This window comes from Psittacula echo (assembly GCF_963264785.1).
Source record: "Psittacula echo genome assembly, chromosome: 5".
NCBI classification, from domain to species: Eukaryota; Metazoa; Chordata; class Aves; order Psittaciformes; family Psittacidae; genus Psittacula; species Psittacula echo.
In genome coordinates this window covers 986,115-1,008,660 of record NC_137739.1, presented here as the reverse complement: position 1 = coordinate 1,008,660, position 22,546 = coordinate 986,115, and the positions used below count along the sequence as shown (strand labels likewise).

The 22,546-nt window shown below is 45.2% G+C and overlaps 2 protein-coding genes across 10 annotated transcripts in view; one reads left to right on the top strand and one right to left on the bottom strand.

Moving 5' to 3' along the window:
• The window catches only part of ARHGAP17 (Rho GTPase activating protein 17), a 44,654-nt gene extending 43,964 nt beyond the window's left edge, over positions 1-690 (bottom strand). For 5 of the 6 annotated variants that reach the window (XM_080617087.1, XM_080617089.1, XM_080617086.1 and 2 more), the window contains exon 1: positions 567-690. In XM_080617087.1, the coding sequence (XP_080473213.1) occupies positions 567-619 (53 nt within the window). In that variant the 5' untranslated portion in view covers positions 620-690. The remainder of the gene's footprint in view (positions 1-566) is intronic. The other variant, XM_080617090.1, reaches the window with a different exon arrangement.
• Positions 691-793: 103 nt separating this feature from the next.
• LCMT1 (leucine carboxyl methyltransferase 1) lies at positions 794-21,523 on the top strand. 4 transcript variants are annotated; one of them, XM_080618750.1, is made up of 11 exons: positions 794-975; positions 2,475-2,566; positions 3,080-3,201; positions 4,659-4,735; positions 5,403-5,464; positions 13,579-13,681; positions 15,510-15,630; positions 16,378-16,479; positions 16,900-16,991; positions 18,972-19,069; positions 20,594-21,523. In XM_080618750.1, the coding sequence occupies exons 1-11, from the start codon at positions 812-814 to the stop codon at positions 20,614-20,616; spliced, it is 1,056 nt and encodes a 351-aa protein (XP_080474876.1). In that variant the 5' UTR covers positions 794-811; the 3' UTR covers positions 20,617-21,523. The 4 variants fall into 4 exon arrangements, 3 of the variants coding, with proteins under 3 accessions (XP_080474876.1, XP_080474875.1, XP_080474877.1); XR_013956928.1 differs by lacking the exon at positions 16,900-16,991; XM_080618749.1 differs by having other exon boundaries at positions 18,972-21,523.
• Positions 21,524-22,546: the final 1,023 nt, after the last annotated feature.

The following is a 22,546-nucleotide window of genomic DNA, read 5'->3' as shown; positions in this document are numbered from 1 at the left end:
CTGGGGTCTGCTCAGGTTTCCCTCCACAGAAGGAGAAGAAAGCTTTTCCCAGACATCTGTAAATAGATACCGCTCAGACCTAAGAGACTTCAGTTCCTTCTGTTGAAGCTCAGCCGCAGAGAATGTGCTTCGTGGTGTGACGAAGGCCTCGTACAGACCGAATCACACAGCAGGGAGGGACACGGGGACTCAGGGCCAGGGAACCCGCTGGCGGCCCTTCAGGTGACCCCCCCCGGGACCCGCGCTGCCTCCACCAACCTCGCCCCACCGGCGGGCTGACAACAAGTACAGCAGGGCACACGGAGGCCCCGGTACTAGCGGAGACAGGCGGAACGACGCCACTTCACAGCGGGCAGGGGCAAACACCCGCCCAGAGCCCACTCCCGGCTCCGAACAACCGGGTCCTCCGCCCCTCCCCGAGCAGACAGAAGCTCTCCCCGCCACAGGCTCCGCCGTGCCCGGTGCCCTCCCCACCCCGAGAAGCGGCCAAGATTGCGGACGGCCTCCGCCCGCTCCCCGGAGCCGCCGCCCGAACCCCGGCCCAGCCGCCGGACGCCAGCGCCCACCTGCCCACGGTCTGGTTGGCCAGCTGCTTCATGCGGTTGAACTGCTTCTTCATGGCGGCGGCCGCTCCCCGGCCTCCCGCCGGGCTCCTGCCGCTCCGCCGCCGCCGCCACACCGCCCGGCCAGCCCGCCCGCCAGCCCCGCCCACACCGCACCGCGTCGTCACTTCCGTCCCCGCCCACAATATCACGTGCTCGTAGGAGAGAGACCGCCCCCCTGGTGAGGAGAGGGGCGGGAGGAAACCCGGATGTCCCACCCAGAGCCCGGATGTTGGGGGACTGCAGCGGGAGGGAGGCTCATCCGCCCGCTGCTGCCGCTGCTTCAGGAGCTGCGGCTACGTCAGGACCCGTCCTCCCAGAGCGCACAATACCTGGCGCCGCCCCGGGACCGGCTCCGGCCAGCATCACCACGGTGCCATTACCGAGCGTGCCCTAAGACTACCGCTCCTAGCTTCCCTTGCGGTACCACCACCGCTTCCTGGGCGGAGCGGTGCAGCCCCCGCTTTCTCATTGGGGGCTGTGGGGACGGATGGGACAATGGGCCAATAGCTGCTGAGTTTCTGTGGGCCTCCTTGCGGAGGCTGCCCAATGAGGGTCGGCGGGGGGCGGGCCGTAGGGGTGGTGGCGGCAGTAGCGGGCGGCCGGTGGGGTCTTGCACGCTCCATGGCGGCCGGTGCCTGTGACGGTCTGGCTTCTGCCGGCATCGACGAAGCGGACGAGGCGGTCCGGGGGACGTGCGAGGATGCGTCCGTTTGCAAACGGTAGCGGTGTCTTGGGACGACGTTCTCCGGCACCACTAAGACGGTGCTGCGGGGGACTGAGAGCAGGCGGAGGGCGGGCCGGCTCCCGGATAAGGAGGGCTGGAGGAAAGGGAGAAGAGTCCGTTGTTTGCAGGAGGGTGTCCGGTGGCCTGTGTGCGCACTGGGGCGTGAGCGGCAGGGAGGGGATAAACCTCAGAACACGGTGGCGTTCCCCAGTGAGAGTGCGGCCTGGCTCGGGTTTAGCTCCTAGGGCTACTCCGGACAGCCCTGCCCCTGCTCTAGAGCACTGCCCGGTTTCCAACTTAGAGCCTGTTTGTACGACAGCGTGTATGGTGCTAATAGCGGGGTCGGGAATTTCGCTCATGTTTGATATCTCGGTTAAAATCTTTGCTTCTCCTTCTCTGCAGGCTGGGCTGGGAGAGAGGGTCGGTTCTGCAGCTCTGCTGTGCATGGGTGTGAAGCTCTCTTCTGTTATTGCTGCCTTTTGTTCCATCCTTTTGTTACTGGGGTAGCAGCAGATTGTTGGGTGGTTGTGTTTGTTTTCGAGAGTTTGCCCTTTCAAATCAGCCATAACGCCAGCGAGTTCTGTTAGAATAAAGTAGCAGAGTTGTCTGGGTTAAAGTGGTCTCTAGAAGCTCTGGAGCTAGGGCAAACAGCTCATAGCGTGGTGATGTGCATGGGTAAAGTGCCCTTTGTGTGTGCTCTGAGGAGCTGTGGGCAGACAATTCCTGTGTTTGCTCGGCCTTCAAGGAGGAAACATTTGAGATTAGGCTCTGCGCCTGCAAAAGTTCATCCGATAGTGCAGAGGCCAGTGAAAAGTTGTTTGTTTGATATAGCAACAGCTAAAAAATTAACTCCACTTTATGTAACTTCTTAATTGAAATAGCTCCATGTGTTTTCCTACCAGCAATAGGTGCTGCTCTAGTGGAAGGTGTCCCTGCCTGTGGCAGGGGTTGGAACTGGATGAGCTTTAAAGTCCCTTCCAACCCAAATCAGTCCGGGATTCTGTTTGATTCAACAGATTGTTGTAACCTGTGTCTCCATGTACTCACCCAGGCCAGAGTGACCTCTTCAGCCTGTGTGTGTCTTTTAGAGTAAATCTCAGTGGCCTTATTTTGTAATTCTCTTATTTTTCTCCTCTGCTGGACAGGTTTGCTGTAAGCATTGGCTACTGGAAGGACCCTTACATCCAGTATTTTGTGAGACAAGCCAAAGAAAGAAAAGCACCTGAAATCAATAGAGGCAAGTTGGCATGTGAATGTGAATGAAGACAGTGCAAATGTGTTCTTAATTGCTCTGGAAGAGCACCTGGCAAAACCTTTCTATACTGGGTATTGTGGAACATAGGAAATTTGAATCAAAACTCTTCTTTGCTTTCTGTATTCTTAATGTAATGTCTTTCTGTGCCTCAGTGTGCAGTAATCATTACAAAGCAATCAGAAGTGTTGTTTTGACCCAGGCATTGGGGTGTGTCTCTGTAGATTGTGCTCCCCAGCTAAAATTGTTCTGCTCAGTTCCAGGTGAAATTTGGCTAAAACTTTTATTGAAAGGAATCTTGTTTTATCAGTACATCAGAAGTCATTAATAATTGAATAAAACAAACAAACCTTTTAGGTGTGCTAAAGAATGCATTATTCTTCATAAGAAACACCATTTTTAAGAAGGCTACCTAAAAATCTTAACAAGTGTTAATCATCAAGTACTAAGTGAAAACAATAATGAAAACCAAACCTTGTTTCCTGCTGCTGTTAACAGGCTATTACGCCCGTGTCCATGGAGTCAGTTACCTGATTAAAGCTTTCCTGAAGAAGACGGAATGCAACTGTCAGATTGTAAATCTGGGGGCTGGCATGGACACCTTGTTCTGGAGACTGAAGGTAGTGACACCTGGGAGTACTGAGCTGGGCCGCACACAAGGATCTGTCTGAATGCTTGGAGTGCTCTTCTGTGAGGGCTTGTTGGTGTTGCATTCTGTAATAGGGTGAGGAGTAATGCAGCCAGGCTGTGTCTTTCCTCAGGTCTGGTCTTGCTTGGGATTAATTTAGGTACCTTTAAATCTCGGTGCAGTTTTCACTGTTACTCACCAAAAAGTCTGTGACAGGAAGCTGACCTCTAGTGGACTTCCAGGAGCAGAGCTTGATGCCACCTTTGCCTGTCCTCTTTAAGCCTTAAGATTTCACTTTTTTTATCCTATATTGAGCCAGGAATAAGATACCAAAGTACAGGATTGTAGAGGCTCGATTTAAATGTTACTTTATGTATGTAAATGTGAATTTATATATGTAAATATACATGTCTCTTTGTATTTATGTAACTCACAAAAATGCAGATTACTCTGATACTATCTGATAGTATCATTTGACTGCACACACCTCTAAGTTACCTTCTCATTAGCGTTTACATCTGTTTGTTTGGTGTCTGGAAGAAAGCCCAAGGCAGCTAGATGCCTTTTGCTTGGTCACTGTTCATTATATTTCATTCAACAGAAAGGAAAAAAGAATGACTTTGTTTCTGAGAGGTGAAGCTTTTTTTTCTTACTTGCATTCCTATGAAAGGTGTCACTACACAGTTTTATTAACTTTCTGTAGCAGTGATTTTAAAAGCTAAAGCGGGGCCTCTAGTTCCAATTCTTCCTCCTTGTGAAGAGGTGTGGTATCATTAACATACAGAAGATGGGACCCAGTTAACTGAATGCTTCAGTGTTCTGGCTGATTCAATCTCCTGTTTAGAAATTCATGAGGTTGACAAGCTAGAACTTGCAGTGCAAATCCATCACAAAAGGATTGCTGCATAGGGAGAAACTTGGCACAGTTTATCCATCAGGGTGTCAGATAGTGACAATGTGAGATGAAGAGGTTTTCCTTTTCTTTGTAGCAGAGGAGTACTGATGTGTGTTTAGTCTGGATGTCTGTTTGAGGACAGGTTGTGGAATGTGGTCACTTTCTGTGTAAACCTGTGCAAAATGTGCCTGATTCCCTTCTTAGAAGAATATACTGAAGCTGCATGGTAAATGTTGTAATAGTTTCCTATTGCTGTGCTTTTCTAGATCCTGATAGTACATTGTTGGAATACATTGTTCCAGTGATCTGGTGTCTGGGATTGCTGCATTGCATAGAAAGCTAAATAATATCCTTAATGCTTAGAGTGCATTCTAATGCCTCTCAACTGTTTTTGTTGTTTTAGTGGGGTTTTTAAGCTATGGGACATTGTTACACTACTGTTACCAATGCCAGTGTAAACTAGACCAGAACTGTTCAGGACTTAAGGTTACATCTTGTCACGTGCATGTGAAACTTGCATGTCCCTAATTCTAGTGTCTCTCTCCAATTCTCAGGATGAAAATCTTCTCCCTAGAAAATATTTTGAAGTGGATTTTCCAATGATAGTTGCAAGAAAAATACATCACATCAAGTAAGTATGGTGCAAGCCTGTGTTCAGCTGTGTGAAACCGAGTGTAATTCAGCAAAATGCCATGAGTGGCAAGCTACAATTACTTCAGCTCTCTTCTGGGAAACTCATTTTAGAATGGAGGCTTCATTGTGCAAGCAAGTCATACGTGTGGCTGTGCAGCCACTATTCCCCACTGCAGAAGCTGATATGTGGAAGCTTTAGGGAGGCAAGCAGGCTTTACTCTTAATTATGTAAAATATAATGGGCAGGGGAAGCCTCACAATGATTAGAGGCCATTAATTCATCTTCTCTTGCTGTTGAAGACAGTAGTAAATTCCCAGACCTGGTGTTCAGTTAGAGAGGTGGGATAGCTGGTGTGACGCAGGAATATTGTGTTTGAACTAATACATGAGGGCTTATGGAGGATGCTTGGAGAGAGTGTCAGGAATCCTCTTGATAGATTACCTCAGAACTTGAGTCATTGGGTCTAAAACTCAACTGCAACTTAGTAGTAAGTTGAACTTGCAGACGTTTGTATTTCCAGTAGAGGGCAGAGGTATCTCTTGTCTGTTTTTAACACACACACACACACACACACACGCACATTTATATGTTAAAAAAATCAAATTGTATTCACACTGTTAAACCAGCTTAACTGCTCAGAGATGCTTCTTCCTTCTTCCCACAGATCAAAACCTCCCCTGTCAAAACCAATTATGGAATCCCATTCAGGGGACTCTCTTCTAATAGGTGAGTCATCCTAAAAAGAAGTCTGCAATGTTCTGCAGCACTTTTAAAACTTTTCTGATCATTTTGTTCTGCTATGTGGGCAGGCTTTTAATGTTTGAGATGCTGTTTGGACAGAGAATTGGGAGGGAAGAGAAGCTTCTTTCTTCTCTTACAGACTCTTGCCCATTTGTTCTGTGACATGTTAGAGATGTCTTCTCTTGAAGGGGTTTTAGTCTGCCAGAAAGTTGTTGGGGTTTTTTCTCTCTCCTATATAGCTTAAGTTAGGTTTTCTTTTCTGCCACAGAAAAAGGAAAGTGCTACTGATAGTCATGTGTACTGGATTAAAATATCTATGGAGTGTTTTCTTCTCTCTTCTGTCTCATTAAGTGCACAAGTCTTTAAATTTAGCTGCCTTCACAGAAGAAAGAGCCTGCAGAGTCCATCCTCAGGAACCAGAGCCATCTGTTTCATTTTAGTAGTAAGAGGACATTAGATTCTGGTTGTGGAGTATGCTTGACCTATCTTGGCTTTAGCCTCATTGTGTTTGAGTCAGGACTGTAACTTGAAAACATCTTTACTTGTGGAAAAAATCCTGGGTTCTGTTGAGTAATGTTTTTAGTGCAGTATCTGCTATTCGGGCACTGCAGTAGCTGCTTTGGACCCTTTAGGAGGAACTGTGATTATCTGTGTCTATCATACCAACTAACTTGTGGTAGCAGATGTGACCTTAAAGCAGAGGCAGCAGTGCTCTGTGTCCTGATATGATCACATGTGTAGGTGCTTTTAATAAGCGTGATTCTAGCTCAGGGTATGCAGGGCTTGAAAGAGCCTTCTAAAGAGTGAGGAAGAGTGCAAAGAGTGAGGAGGTGCTTCTGGGGGCAAGGTGTAGGTGCTTCACCCCACGGCTCTGTGCTCTAGCTTGGATCAGAGTACTGCCACGCACTGACTTGTTTGTGCATTTTAATGCAAATTATGCACATTTTATTGCTTCATATTAGAGGCTCTTAACCTACCAACCTTTTAGATGTCATTTGAGTGACAGAATTCTCATCATGCATTCAGGTCTCAAAAGATAAAAGCCCAGTGCCCCATCTCATTAAAACTGCTCCTAAGAACCACTGTGTTTCGGCCAGGAGACCCTCTTATGACGTCTCTTATATACAATGAGATCTGCTATGCTAGCACTGTTAAAAACACATCACTACAAGGTTGATCAGAAGGTTTTAATAGTATTTGTGCTGCTGAACAGCTGTAGATACGTGTAGTACAGCGAAACAACTGCCAAGTTATCAAGTTGCAGTGGTGTGTTGTAATCAGAAGCTATTAATAGCAAGTTGCAGCAGCCAGCAGCAGTTGACATATCACTGTTTGAATGTATTGGAGTGACTTATTTCTCTAAAGCTGTTTCTCTTGTTCTTTCTCAGTGCTGGGTTTTAAGTACCCTAGGGTAGCAATTTTACAGTAACCAGGCTGATGTAGGCTTTACTACACTGAGATCTTTGGGATGTAGCATCTTGTCAGATAACTTGGAGCTGGTGGGAGTGTGTTGTGGAATCCCAGTTTGAAGTGGCACTCAAAAACCGCAGGTCAGTTCAAGTGAAATCCGTATGGGAAATATCTTGTAAGGACATATTAATGGAACTGCTTCATGTGCAAGTGCCACCAGAAGAGGCTGTGGCATAAGTAGATAAATAGTCAGATAAATAGTCAGATTTCTTACATATCTAAAGGAACTTCACTATGAATTCACGCAGCTACTAACTGGTATATACCATCTTGTTTTAAAACTTAGGACTTGAGAACTGGAAGGTGGTGGCTGTGGCTCAAATGGGCTGCAGGAGAAATCTAGGGAACTCCAAGCCAGAGCTGATATCTCTACTGGACAAATAAGTAGAAACTCTTCACAGACAGACTTAGTGGAACACAGGAGTAATAGAATGTGTTGAGAATGGGCCCACATGGCTTTTGTTAGGGTAAGTTATGCCTCACAAACCTATTGGAGTTCTCTGTAAGAGTCAACAGATATATTGGGGAAGGGCATCCAATGAATCAGTGCTTGAATTTAAGAAATGTGTTTTGGCAGCATCACTTACCAAAGTGTGCCAAGGAAGTTGCATGGTTTTTGTAGGGGGAAGGAATGGTTCTCATATGGATAAAGAGCTGGGGATGGAGGATAGGCATATGCTGTTAATTCTCATTATAGAGGGAGATGGAGATCTATGCTTGAGGATATGTTGTTGTTCAACACCAAGAAATAATTAGGAAAGTGGAGTGATCAGTGAGTGGCAGCTCGTTGGCAAGTCCCAACTCTGAAGAGTGGTGAAGAACTGTGGAAGAATCCTGTTTTTTAGTGAGTTGGTGATAAATTCCATGTGGATTAATATCAAGTGATGCACATGGGTGGAAAAAATAGTTAGTGCCTCACATGTAAATGAGACTGTCAATGCTGGATGAATGTTGCTGCCCCCATACAAGATCTGGGTATTGGAATAAATAGATAGGTGAAAACAGTGGCTCAGTAATGGGCCAGAAATCCAGATCCAAATGTAAGGATTCTAAGAAAAAAGTTAGGAAACAGCATAGACCCCAGGATTAGCAGCATGTGTTTGCACTCTCTTTGCCTTTTCCCTAGGTAGCTGCTGTTGGCATCTGGGACAGGCAGGATACCAAAGTAGGGGGGACCTTTGGTCTAACCTGATACAGCTCTTAAACTAATGCAGTGCCCTGGGAATGCCTCCTGTCATAGGGAGCGTAGTGGGGCATAAGGAAGCAGCATTTCCAGGTAGGGGAATGTTCCTTATTTCTGTTGGGTTTGGGGTGAGGTTGTCCTGGCCTCTCCCTCTGCCAAATCAGTTCACAGAATCATAGAGTGGTTTGGGTTGGAAGGCACCTTAAAGCTCATTCAGTTGCAACCCCCTGCCACGGGCAGGGACACCTTCCACTAGAGCAGCTTGCTCCAAGCCCCGTCCAACCTGGCCTTGGACACTGCCAGGGATGGTTCCACACTGATTTCTCTTGTATATCAGGAATAATTTGCTTAGATGCTTTGGAATTTGAGTTTTAATATCAGTGGGAATCACTCTTTGTTCTCTTCCTGCTTTTCTTCTCACATTAAATGTTTTCATTTCATGAGGCTAGTGCTAATAGACAACTTCATCAGCTTCAGGGCAACATCTGCTTCCTCCTTGCCCTTTACCCAAAGCAGTGACAGCATGGCTTGCAATTCAAGGGTGGATATCTGTGGCCTCTGCCCTTGAATGCAGGAAGATGACACTTGTCATTGAGCAGCTTTGGCATTTTCTGGGAAGCGTGAGGTCTCCAAGGGAGAGCATGGAATCTGTGCAGTGATTTGACATTGCTGTGGCCGTATCAGGTTAAATAGTTTTCAAAGTTCAATGGCACTATCTGGTTTATGGTGCAGTCACTCGTGCTGGGAATGTAGCACTCCACCTTTGCTACCTTGCAGGTGCTAATTATGCTTTAATGAGCTATTACCTTTCAGTGCCACTCATGTGCTGCCTCATCTAGCCCAGTTGGTTGGTTGAACTTCCTTTTCCCAACATTTCCGAACTTCCCTGTGACAGTGCACAGGGGTGTTGGCGACTGGCATTGGGGATGGTCCTGCATGTGCAATACAAGCTAAATGCCTTTGTGTTTTGACATGTACCCTGTTCTGATGTTGGAGTTAAACAACCTGAGTAAGACTTTATCATGGCTATGAGTCTGCAGAATAGGTTGTATGGGCTGGTTGCTTGTAAGGCTGCTAAAGATACCTTAGGATGAAAATCCTAATGAAATCGGTTTGAGTCAATAGCATCCTGCGTGCTGTCTCTTGGAAAACCTCCAGGAAATTGTTTCACTGGATTCTTGTAGCAGAGGAAACACTGTGCTTCGTGCTCCTGTGATGGGTCATGTAGTGCTGCTTCAGCAGATGTGCAAAGGTAGCAGGTGAGTGCCTGAGGGCCGCTGTAAATCAACATTTACTGTCATGTTTTTGTGGAGAAAGACTTTATTGCAGGCAGGTCAGAAGGCAACTATAAATAACTCCTGCTACTCTTCAGTTACTGCAATGATGTCTAAATTTGGAATGCTTGTATTGTTATTTCTGTGCCAAGAGTCATGGAAAACACACATCCAAGTGGTATGAGCAGAGCAAAACCTTCTCTGCTGTGTTTCGCACAGGTAACAGGAGTGTGCACCTCGGCTGAGAGTCTCTGTTGGGCAGAGGGGGTGGGCTGGAGCAGTGGGGCTCATTTGCTTGCTCTCCTTCACTCATCGCATCCCAGACTGGTTTGGGTTGGAAGGGACCTTAAAGCTCATCTAGTTCCAACCCCCTGCCACAGGCAGGGACACCTTCTGCTTGCTTCCACCAGCTTGCTCCAAGCCCCTGTGTCCAACCTGGCCTTGAGCACTGCCAGGGATGGGGCAGCCACAGCTTCTCTGGGCAGCCTCTTCTCCCCTCCCTTGTATTTCTTAAATGAAATTGGAATCTGGTATTTCTCAAACCCTCATTTCAGACAAGTACAAGAGAGAAACTTTGCACATAGCTGAACATACTGCGTGTGAGCATCACAGAACCATAAGGTAGCTCCATGCTTTAGAAAAGAACATCATGACCAAACAACTTTGCTAAAAACCAACATGAAGTACTGGTGCCTGGCTTGGAATTAGTGCTTGGAATGTGTGATATCCAATGGATTAAGCCACCAAATATTGCTCATATCCCAGCTTTAGGGCAGTTGACCTGGGTCACAGCAAGGTGGCCATGATGTACATGTTAGTGCAGCATGGGGGGGTCTCCATCCCAGACAGGAGGGAAGGCAGCAGCGCTCCTGGCAGCACAGATCTGCTGGAGTGTGCAAGGCTCTCTGCCGAGGTCCCTGTGGCAGATACCTTCAGAGGGGTGAGATAACAGTGAGGAAAAACAAGTAAGGTTTTAACAGCAAAGGAGTTGATTCAGTTAAAAGAAACTTCTTGTTCATAAGAAGAAATCAATGGAGACCACGTGCCTGTGTTACCAGGCCAAAACTTGCCTTCTCCTTCCAGCTGCTCTGTAGAGGCAGGTATTGTAGAACACTTGTACCAGCGCTGCTCAGTCAGGGTGGCAGCATGTTTTCAATGTTTCATACTTAGAGCATCAAGCTCTGCAATAAAGTAGAAATTGGTGCCAGGCCATGTACCAGTACATCATTTTCTGTGACGTTTATGGCTGTACTTGGACTTTCAGCCTCCAGGCTGAGAACAGCAGCAACTCCAGCTCTCAGCAGCCTTGCAATGAGTGTCTGCTATTGAGTGTGAAGAGATGGAGCTGTTGTAAGCCCAATTTTAAAATCTTCAAGTTATTTGTCTAGTTAAGTATCATCTGTTTGACTTTAGCTATAAAAGGCTATTTTTAATGCCATGTGCAGGCCAAAGTTGGAAGCTAGCAGGAAATCTTACAAGGAAGTTTGGAGGAGGCTGAGCTTAAACTTTCTGTTCTTGCTTTTTGTCCTTGAGCCTCTCCTTGCTTTTTATAATTGACTAGTGTAAATTCCATCTTTTCCCCTCACATTTCCTTCAGGATAAAAGTGTGGATTATAAATGTTGAAATCTACGAATTCTGGAAGTATTAAATGGGGTGCTTTCAGATATGTGTAAAGTGTACAATTTTTAGCAATTGTATCAGCTTGTGTGTACTGCGTGTGCTGCTCTGCCTCAGTACTATCTGTGCTCGTGTTTGCCAACAACCATCAATGGAGAGTCGAGGGAAGCTGGCAGCAAAATATGTGGAGGAACAAGTACATTCTGTTTGAATGGACCAGAGGAGGGGAACCAGGCAGCCGGATACTGGGAATGGGAGTGAAGTGTTTGCATTTGGAGTGAATGGGTTCTGAAGAAAGGAGACAATCTGTTCCTCGTCAGCTTTCTTGGCCTTTCTGCTGCAGGGACTCCTGTGTTAAGGCATGAATATATTTGGCTTTAAGGTTTGAAGACTGTTCCCACTGAACCAAATCATCCTTAAAGAAACCTGTTCCAGTCTGGTGTTGGGTTGGTTTTTCCTCAGTAGTTAACTTTGCATATCCAGGCTATGGCTACATGGCTGCTTTTGTTCACTTGTCCACAACCTCCATCTCCAACTGTCCGTCTGCTGGACTGCGCAACTTGGTGCTGAGGATCTCCAGGTTGCTTCCTTTGGCTGTCCCCTCTCCCACCATGTCAGAGCATAACAGAAGTTCTGTGGCTTGTTCATGTATCAGAGGCTTATTAAAGCCAATGTTAGGAATGGTGATTGCTTTTGGAGAGTGGTTTTCTAACCTGCTCTTTACTGTTCTTCAGTGATAAAAATGCTTGAATCAACGTGGTGCAAGCAAGAGATGTTTAGTTCCACTTCTGAAGTGTCTGTACTACTGCTGTTACTGGATCACTTAAAAACTGTTGTTTATCTCTGGTTATAATTAATGTGTTTGTGTGGCCAGGTCAGTGAAGCTGGACAAGAAGATTGCATTCATTTCATGCTAATTGTGGTGCTGATGCTCACCGTGTGCTCTCTCTGGACACCAACCCAACCACTATATAAATACTTCCCTGTGTATGGTGAAGGGTTCTTGTGTGGCTTTTTTTTGATGCCATTATCATGGCCTTGATGTAATAACTGAAATAGAAGGGAGTGGGAAGTAGTAAAGCTATTACAGAACATGCACATGGAAAAAAGCCTTGACTCAAAATGTTGAATCATTTGCTGCACAACTTTTTTTCCCTTTCTCTGTTTTTTTTTTTTCCTCCTGTAACTCTCTATGAACAGTTCTGGTTTCTCTCTCTGGTCAGAAATGTTGCTGGAAAGATGCTGTTGTCTCTTCCTAGTGCCATTTTCAGTTGGTCACTTGAAAACTAAATGGAGGTCCATCTCCCCCACTTTGAAGCACTGCTTCAGTTAAGAAGTTGCCTTTTCCCCTCCACCCCTGATGTTTTTCCTCCTCTTTTGTTTCCTCTCCTGCAATGGAAACCCTTTCATTCTGTCTCTTCAGCCTCTTGGCTTCTCTGGCTCTCTTCATGTAGCTCTTGGAATCTGCTCCGGTGTTACCATTCAGGAGCTGTGTCTACCTACAGTCAATCCCAAGCCAGCCACTGCAGGCACATACGGATTTGCCACTTCAACCTCTCACCGTGGGGTTTTTTAGTGCTTAGCTTATTTTATCTCTTGCTCTGTTACCCTTGTATGGTAAGAGAGGAAACTTTGTGCTATTTTGTCCTAATAGCTTCACTGTAGTAAAGTTGAAACATGAAAGAACAATGATCTATTCCTGCAGAACTTTGTTTTTAAGTGGGTTTGATGCTGCACGTGCAATGTGCTTTTATATGGGGGCTGGGCTCATCGAGTGCAATGCATTGCAACTGGTTGTCAGAATTATTGATGGCAAGATGCTCGTGTTGCTGCTGGCTTCTTTCCAGTTCTTCTAGGATGGCAGAGCATCTTTTGACTTCAGCATTAGTTCCTCCTCCATGTTGGAAAGCGTTTGCAGGAGCTTGCTGCCTGTTGTAGCCCAGGGTGAATATTTGTTTCTCAGAATACCTTTTCTAACTGGACTCCACACTAAATACCATTGCTAGAGCATACGAAAAGGCTACATGATAACTTCTTTTGGCACCAAAATCTGTGTGATACTCATCTATACTATATAGCTGTCTGTATCATTAACTGATATAGCTGTATCTGTTGTTAATATTTGGAACATTGTTACTTATTTTCACAGGAATTTATATACTTTTTTAAATGTAGTTCCTCATGTACATTGGGTCATTTAAAAAGACTTTACAATCAAAACAACTCCCCACACCTTTAATCTTCACATTTTTCTTCTCTCTGCATTCCTTGAAACCATGGTAACGGGTGGGATAACCCATCTGCATTAGAGTGGCTGCCGAGTGAAGGCGGAGGCTTGTGGCAGAGTCTGATGCTGATATATCACCGTCTGTAAACCACAGCAAGCAGGTAGAAGGGCAGTTAGTGTTCTAGAAAGAAGAGTTTGCTGTTGATGCTAGGTATAACAGCTCAAACCTCCACTTGCAATTCACCTGTTCCTGTGTAATTCTTAGTTGCTAATTTCACCTTCCTTCCTGTTTGTGACCTTTAGTCTTTCAACACTTTCAACTTGCAGACTCTCACAGCCTGGACTCCAGTCGATATTCCATACAAGGAGCAGACCTCCGTTTCTCATCAGAGCTGGAGGAAAAGCTAAAGAAACATAACCTGGATGTACAGTAAGATTATCTTCACTTTCAGGGGGGTTTATGAGGGCTCATGGAAAGTACTCATGAAGCGAGTCAAGTCAGGCTTGGGCATACAGTAGCTGCATCCAGTGCTCATTATGCCATTTCCATGGTTACCTTTTCCTGAGCCCTTGGAGCAGTAAGGAATTGTGCAGACACCTCCTGCAGCCTCCTGGAGCCTGCTGGCACTGTCGGGACTGCTCCAGAGCTGAAGCAGGGTTCTTCCTTTTGTAGCCTATTCTGCAAACTGCATTTTCTTCCTTCCTGGGAAGATCAAACATTACAGAGCTATTTGCTCCTTGCTCTTAAAACACTGTGGGGAGTGAAGCATGGCTTCTGTGAATGAGCTCCTCGTGGCTGGTTCTCTTTGGGGTCTGTGATCCTTTCACATGGGTTCAAGCTCTCGTTGCAGACCAGGAAGCTGTGATTCCTTCTTGCTTTCCCCATCCCTTGCCCCGGAGGGGATGAGTTCCCACAGCAGCCATTTTCTGCCTCGGAGCTCCCATGAGTTTTCTTTCTCTACTTCATGAATCAACTCTGTTAGAAATCTCTCAAAGAGTTACCCCTTGCTTGAATTAGGTTGAAATTTAGTCAATAGAATTACAAGTTATTCAAGGGGAATCTCGAACTAGAAATGTATCCAAATGTCATAAATTGTCTTTTGAAAGAGTTGGTTCAGTTGCATTTAGTTTCAGCGCTGAGTGATGGGCAATACCTAGAGCAGCGAGCATGTTCCACCCCATGAGCTGTATGAGTCAAGATTTCTGGGAGCTCAGCTGCTAAAATGAACACTAATTCTGTCAGTCTTCAATTATTTCAGAGTTTTATCTTCATAATTATTTTCTGTTGCCTCCACTTAACCCCCCTGTTGTTCCCTCCACCTTTGACAAGTGATTGCCATGGAGTCTTTTGAGAATTGAACTCCAGAAGCTAATACCTGGGGGTTTATTGTTCAAGCATTAGGTTTCTGGAAGGGGCAAGATTTAAGTTTTTAGAGTGGATGATGGACATACCTTTCAAATATAAGATATATAAATAGCAGCTATCTGGCTGGGTGGGAGAGAGCATATGGGCAAGCAGAATGCATCAAATTGCCATTTAAATCTTTACACTTCCATCCTCTGAAATCTTGCCTTGCTTGCCTACATTGCTGCTCCTTGTGGGATTTCTCCTGCTTCTAGTGACTTTTTTTTCCTGTTCATTCTAGCAATTAAAAGAAAACTCCATAATTCTGAGCAAAACTACTTGTGTAGATGTCTATTTTTCTTTCTCTGTGGATGGAGGGGGAAGAGGCAATGTGCAAACTGTAGATTGCATTTTGCTAGATAATAAAGTGGAGCTTATTTTGCAGATACTGAACACATTTGTCTAATTAAAATTCTCAATGGAACTTCTTTCAAGAGAAAACTTTTTCCATTTTTATTCCTAATTTAACTGATCTCTGAGAGAGAGCACATTGTGTATACAGGGAACAGTGCTTCTGCAGAATGACTTTCAGTATGCACTTCAGTTCATGTGCACAGCTCAGAGAGGACTTAGAGAATACATGTTCCTCTGTAGTGTGGCTGACTATGGGGAGATTGTTTCCCAAAGTCTCTGTGTTGTAACCCCAGGAGTTCGCTGTGGTTAATTCATTGCCTGATAGAAAACCCAGTTCTGGTCAACTTGAAGTGATTTTATTCAGTCTTAAATGTGTAGTTCATAAAAAGGGTAGCTCCTTTAAGAAATTTTGGGGACATAAAATTGCTTTGCTTATAATTCTTTATAGATTTTACTTGTTCTTTTGCTGGAAAGAGTTCTCTTGTGTTTTGTTTCCAAGTTTGCCAACGCTGCTGGTAGCAGAGTGTGTGCTGGTTTACATGACCCCACAGCAGTCTGCAAGTCTCCTGAAGTGGGCAGCCAGCACCTTCCCAGTGGCGATGTTCATCAACTATGAGCAGGTAAAACAAAACTGGCACTTTTAGACCTGAGTTAGCCATCAAAAGTGGGAGTTCTGCTTGTAAAATAAGAGTGGGCCATGTCCTTTTGCAGGGAGAGCAGTTTCTGCTGTAGTGTATTTTACCTTGGAGATGGGAAAGCTCATTGTATGCAATGTAGAGCTATTCTGAAAGACAATTTCTGGATTATGTTGAGCCAAAGTAGTTGAGACTTAATCCATATGTGGAAAAAACCACAGAATATTGGTTTAACTAAGACAGAGGAAGAGGAAATGGTGCTGAATGTTGGATGTGAGTGTGTGACATTACATAATTGCCTCTCCGTGTTCTTTGGCAAAGGGGAGCAAAAATCACATCAGCATGAACTCAGCTTCTCTCTATGGAAGTAAATGCTGCTTGGGGGAAGTAGGAGGCTCCAGGAATTAGAAACAGGATCTTCCAGGCTGTAAATCACTGCTAGAGAGCTGAACCAAGTTGTCGTCAACTTGAAACAGAGTCAGTTTTCAGTACCCAAATCCCAGTGGCAGCATTGTCATCAATTAAACTAGCACTCAACTTGTAAACTTGAGGTAGCTGAGGAGATTGTGGCAGTGGGAAATGAGACCTGGTGTAAGAACATGGAGCTTACTTTAATGTTATCCTGTACATTTTGTGACATGGACAATTCAAGAGTTTAACAAGTTACTGCTTTTCACTGGGTTTACATTCTTTTCGGAAGGGGGAACACTTTTGTCTCCTTCTCTACCTGAGGTGAACATGACAGACCGGTTTGGACAGATCATGATTGAGAACCTGCAGAGACGACAGTGTAACCTGGCTGGGGTGGAGGTCTGCAAGTCCTTAGACTCTCAGGTAAAAGGGGCACAGAGCTTTGTGTGTGTTTGATATCAAACTTAACCTGTCTGCAACTTCTCCCTCTGTGTGTGCACTGTAAGGCTCAGAGCAATGGCCAAAGCAGGGTTGGTGGAGCAGCTGCTACCTGCTGAAATCCTTTCCTATCCCCCTTACACGGTTCCCTGTAATCATTGCCATGGTTTCCTGTTATCACTTCGTTTGGTAACTGTACAAGAACTGCAGTAGATCAGAACACAGCTTCGTCTATCCCCACTGTCTTCTCTGCACAGAGGTTAACAGCACATGCTTAGTAAAGAGTGTAAGAGCTCTTCAAAGAACAGGTCAGGCAGATGGCATAGAAAATCCTTAGGGGAAAAACTGTTCTCTGGCATTTTTCCTTGAGTTGTCTGAAAACTATGCTGCTTGTTTACTTCACAGAGGGAACGATTGCTGCTAAATGGCTGGGAAACTGCACATGCCATTGATATGATGAAAGTGTACAGCTTTTTGCCACAGGCCGATGTCAAAAGGTATTACTGATAGCTTGCTTGCAGCCAAAAGTCATCTTTAAATGCCATTTCCAAGGTAGTTTCACATCGATATGTAGTACGGGATCCCCTACTATAACAGAGTGGAGGCTCTGTGCAGATGCTAAATAGACAGAACATGTCTGAGTGGAGCTCTGCAGAGCCTGAAGGCTAATGCCTGGAGCAGCATTAATGATCTGGAGGGTTATTGCTGCCAGGAGTAGACTGGCAGTGCTCATGATTTATTTGGGTGTGATCTAAAGCATCTTATGACAGCAGTTTGCAGCTAAAAGATGCTACAGAAATGCTGTGTTGAGTTTGTACAGTACCTAAGGTGGTTCTTGTGGATATCCAGCCTCCACAACACCAGATGCGTGCAGTGGAGTCCTAAAATACACTCAGAACAGGCAGCCGCTTTTCATGTCCCCAAGGGAGATGACATCCAGGTCTTTGCTCCAGGCCTGAGTGAGACTACTTATCTGTTTGCATTTTCACTACAAGTGGAAAATGGCCAGGCCTGATCTTCCCTCCCTTCTTGGCAGCATATTTAGGTAATGAGCCAAGGCAGGGCAGTAATGTAGAGCTGTGACCTGGTTTACTGTGCAGGCAAAGAGGGAGAGGGAGGAGAAGTGTGTCCAACAGTGTGGTGTGATTATTTCTCAACAGATGGATGCATCTTCCATTCATATCATCTTCAGGAGCTAGGCTGCTGGGTCTGCAGACAGAGCTTAGTACACAGAGGGTATAACCAAGGCTGTTGTGACAGTAATCTCCATGGATTTTACTAAGGTTTTTTGCATTAAAGAAAAGCTAAAAAGGGGAAAAATGGTTTTAGTGAGTGACTTCTGAGGTATAGAATGTGAAGTGTGAATTACTCAGTCATTCATTAACTATAGCTGGAATTAGCCAAACCGGTTACCTTGGTCAGAGTAAGTGTCCACATATGGGGATTTCTCAAAGCGTGGAACTGAACAGGTGAGACTGGAAGTCATAGGTTGTTTAAATGGGAACACTGACTGTGTGACTGCACCATATGGCACTTGTGGAGAGACATAACTTGTGCTGTTTCCTTGCAGCATTTTTGTCTACCTTTGGTCTGTTCAGCTCCTTCCTCTTGTTCCAGATGCCAAGAGATAGGTCACGTAAACTCTGTCCCTTGGTATTAATGAGGCAAATAATGCTTTCTGTTTATGGAAGTCTTCACAAAAGTGGTCTTTTGCAGCATCTGCACATCTGTGAGGAACTTCTGCCTCACTTTAGATCCCCGGTAGCAGCCCTTCCAAGTATTTAGCATGGAAATTAAGCGCTCTGGTATTCAAGTAGAGAGAAAGAGAGGAATGTGCCAGGTTAAACTTTTTAAAGCAAGCACAGCTTGGGAGAAGTTCTCCCATTTGTTTGGTGGAAGACATTCAAAGATCTTGCTTTAAGAAGCCTAGGCAGGAGCCATTTTAGGAAAACAAATCCTCAGATCTTGTATATGCCATTTGGTTTGTGCTTCATCATGAGCTCATGTGGGAGAGTTGTTAGAACGGCACTGGTGTACCCATCACTCTTCCAAGACATAATATGGACTTGTTATTGTCTGGAGAAAATGCCATCTTCAACTGTTCACTGTAATCCTTTGGTAAAGATAAATCTCCTTCCATTAGGATGTACTAGTGTGTCCGCTTACATCCAGCAAGACCAGGTACATGCAGTAAAAGGGATTAGAAGACAAGTACTGGGGTTTGTGAGAAATTATATGTATTAGTCCCCAGACATGAATTTCCAGGGCTGAGAAGGTGGAAACATCTTGCGGGTCGCTTGTTTCATTCATTGACAGCAAAGGCAAGGAGTAATGGTATCTTCATTGTGGACAAATACCTGTATTAATTTACTAGAGGGGTAACTGCCTTATTTATCATAGTTTTCACATGAAAGAATAACATTAAAAACTGTACTGAGGCTGCAGCTGGCATCGCAACTTGTATTTTATTCCTACAGGATAGAAGGACTTGAATTCCTAGATGAAAAGGAGCTGTTTGAACAACTAATGCAGCACTACTGCATCTGCTGGGCTTCAAAGGACAGCAGTAATCTGGGTAATGTTCTCCAACGCCTAGGAGGTGACCCTTCACATTGAGATCTGATGTGGGAAGGCTGGGACTGTGCACACCAGATATGTGACAGAAGTGCCCCATCACAGGAATGGGATCTGCTGCTGTGTCACTGGGGCTGTGAACACCTACAAAGGGGTGTCTCGTGGGTCTTTCTCCACAGCCTTTTGAGGGTTTGTATAAGGCATCTGAGTTGCCCAACAGGAAGCCCATGCAGTAGAGGGGAGTTAGAATCCTTACACTGAAAGATGCCGTATGGGTTACCATAAATAACTGCCTGCTTTATACTATCAGTGCTAATTGAGAGGTTTACAAATCCCAGGCATGTAAAGCACCATATGGGCACACAGTATATGAAATCATGGTGTCCTGACAACATAAAAATAAATCTGCATTCCTTAGCCCAGCCTTCTTCTGCACTGGCCCCATTTACATCCACTTGAGACTTAGGGTTTTGGGGCTTCTCTCTCCTGGGGGAGAAAATTCCCTCAAGAATTGTGGTTCAGGGGAAGGATGGGTGTCTCCAGCCATTCTTTGTCCAAATAAGAAGGACAACTCTGTTGCAGGCTCAGTTTTAGCTCTATTTCTGTCTGCAATTTCAGGGACTTTAGTCTTTCTAGAGAACTTCTCTGCCCACCCTTTTATCCCTTCCTCTTCTTCTCTGCCCTTCTGTTGCTCCTGACAAAGCAATATTCAGGTACAAATTCTATTGTCTGCTCCTGAGCAAATGGAATAGATGTAATTGGCTGAAGCTGTGCAGCCAGACTGAGTGGCAAAGCATCTGATACAGCTGGTAAAACTAGATCTTCAATACCCTGTTGTAATAGAGATGTGAGCTTGTGGTCTCTGCCTGCCTGAATCCACAGCTTTGATAGTGTTGAGCTGCAGAAATGCGGTTTCATTTGATTTCTTACAGCTAAAAGGTGATGCCTGTAATACAGAACTAGAGGAGCTAAGGCCAAAATGTTCCCCAGCTCACAGCAGCCAGTATTTCTGGGAACTCCAGCATTATTCTTTGCTGTGATTAGAGGAATGTTTAGGACAATTTTGGGTATTGAGGTTGTGTTACAGTGTACCTTAGAAGTCAGAGAAGACAAATCTCAAAGGAGATAATCAAATGTCTAATGTGTGGCTGTGCCTTAATCTAAAGCGGCTTTCCTTTATCCAGTGTGAATTCACTGCCCTCTTTAATGGTACTTTCCCCAGCTTTCTCTTTTTAAATGTCATGGGCAGACACTGTGTTGTTCCTTCTGTCACGAAGAGCTTCAGCACTCCTTCAGATTGGCTTGTTCACATTAATTGCTGCATCACAATCAGAAAAGGGCTAAAAAAGTACAGCTCAACCTCTTTCCTCGTTTCCTCCCCTCCCACCAATTCCTTCGTGTTTAAGTTGAAAAAAACCCCAGAAATTCTCAAAGCATCCTTCTGCCCATGTCTCACTGTCCTAGTAGTAAAGTACCTGTGGGATAAGATTAAACACTTGTTTCTCCATACCCTCTTCTCAAACAGGTCTTGCAAGCATCGCGTTTTGATGGGCTTGCTGGAGGGAAGCTGAGCCCAGAAGCCACAGTGACTGCCTTCTGCTGGAGACAAGATCACAGAAATGATGGGACTTTGCATGTGCCAGCTTCCATCTGGCCTCTGTGCAAGCAGTGCCAGTGCAGGAGGTGACGGGGGCTGCAGGTGTCACTGCCCTGTTGGCTTTGGGAGTTCTAATGGATTGTTGGCACCCATTGTGAGCAACTGTTACCAGGCAAGACTTTCCCCCCGTTCCCAGATACACAATGATGGACTTCCATAAGATGTCAGTAATTCCTGTTTAAAAGTTTGCCTTCCTTAGTTTAAAACTGGAAGTGAAGTGTTCCTGGATGATACCATTTTCCTCTTTTTGTCTTCTTGTGGATGTGTAAAATGTATTTGTGACCGGAGGCTGGAAAACCCACACTGGTGAGCTGCGTTATTGGGTATCTCTGCACTGTGCATGGCTGATCATGAAGGTTAAATCCTGTTCATTTTTATTCTGTTGAGGTTTAATTTTTATGCGGTGCCACCGTGTCAGCTTTCTCCAGGCTTTACTGGTTGGTGCTGCAGGGCTCTCACTGTACTGCGTGTGTTCTTGTAGTTCTTTCTTTTGAAAGAAGAAGGGGAGGTGTGGGTCTTGGTCAGTGATGTACAAGAAGCTGGATGATGTGAAAGTAGGCTTTATTTAACTGGGAAGGGCTTAGCTTGGCAGTTCACACTGGGCTGGTGAAGGTAAGAAAGAGATGACTCTAAATTTGCACTGCTTCTGGTAGTATCTTTACACCAGTTTCTCACTCTTCTTTCTTTTCCCTTAAACAAAACAAAATCCCAACAGCAGTGAAAGACCTTTCCCTATTGTTTGAAATGGAATCTTGCAACCTTCCTATGAGAAAAACAATAAATGTTTAGTATTTATAATTTGCCCAGTGTCTTACTCATTAGACATTACTTACTTGTATCTGGTTTAGTGGCTGCGTTTTTGCTCTTTCACCAAAAGCCTTGCCAAAAAGAGTATCTTTTTAAAGCAGTTGCAAGCATAAGCAACCATTTTCATGCTGTGTGTGACTTTCTGTGGTGTGGGAATACCTGGCTTTGGAAATAGTTGACGTGGGCTTGGACTGGAGATGTGGGAAGGGGATTATTGAGATACGAGGAAAAGTAACGAGTTCTCAGAAGTGACAGTGATAATTGCAGAGGAACAGAAGTGGTAAAAGGAAACAGCCTTCCCTGCACTGCCCTCCTCTCCATCACCAAGTTTAGTCACTGGCAGCTACAGGCCTCCTGCTGTCACCTTTGTGTCAAGCTGGTTTCTTGAATGCCAAGGCTCAGAAATACAGTATTTGGTTTATGTTCCGCTCGGTCTTTGCGGAGTGTTCACACAAGCTCTGTGCCCCCAAAGGGAAGGGATGGACTGTGCAGTTATGAAAGGAGCTTATAACCTTTGCTTCCTAGATAACAATATCAATGGTATGCTGATGCCTGCACGTTTGAGATGTTTGGGCTTATCTGCACCCCTCTTCCATGAAGAGGTGCATGCAGGCTGTGTCTGCGGTAGTGTTGAGCCTTTCTCTGTGCAGATGCAGGAGGACAGGTCTCATTTTTACACCTTACCACCCAAGTGCCTTCTTGAGCACAGTATCTGTAACCAGGGACTACAGGGTTTGCCTCTGGGTGGTTTCCCACCCAGTTGCCTGCTCCCTGGATTGGGAGCAGACAGGTTCTTGGGAGCAGGGGCAGTTATCCTGCTGCATTCAGTGGCCTGCAGCTTCTGGGTTTGCCTTCTGGTTTCACACTGTGGTTACATAAAACACAAGAGTGTTTGAATATTTCTCATTCCCGCTGTGCAATTGCTCTGCCTTGCTGCCTTTGATATTCTGCTCCTTGATCTCTGTCCACAAACAGCTCTGCTCTGACTTGCTGGCATTGACATTACCTCTGTTG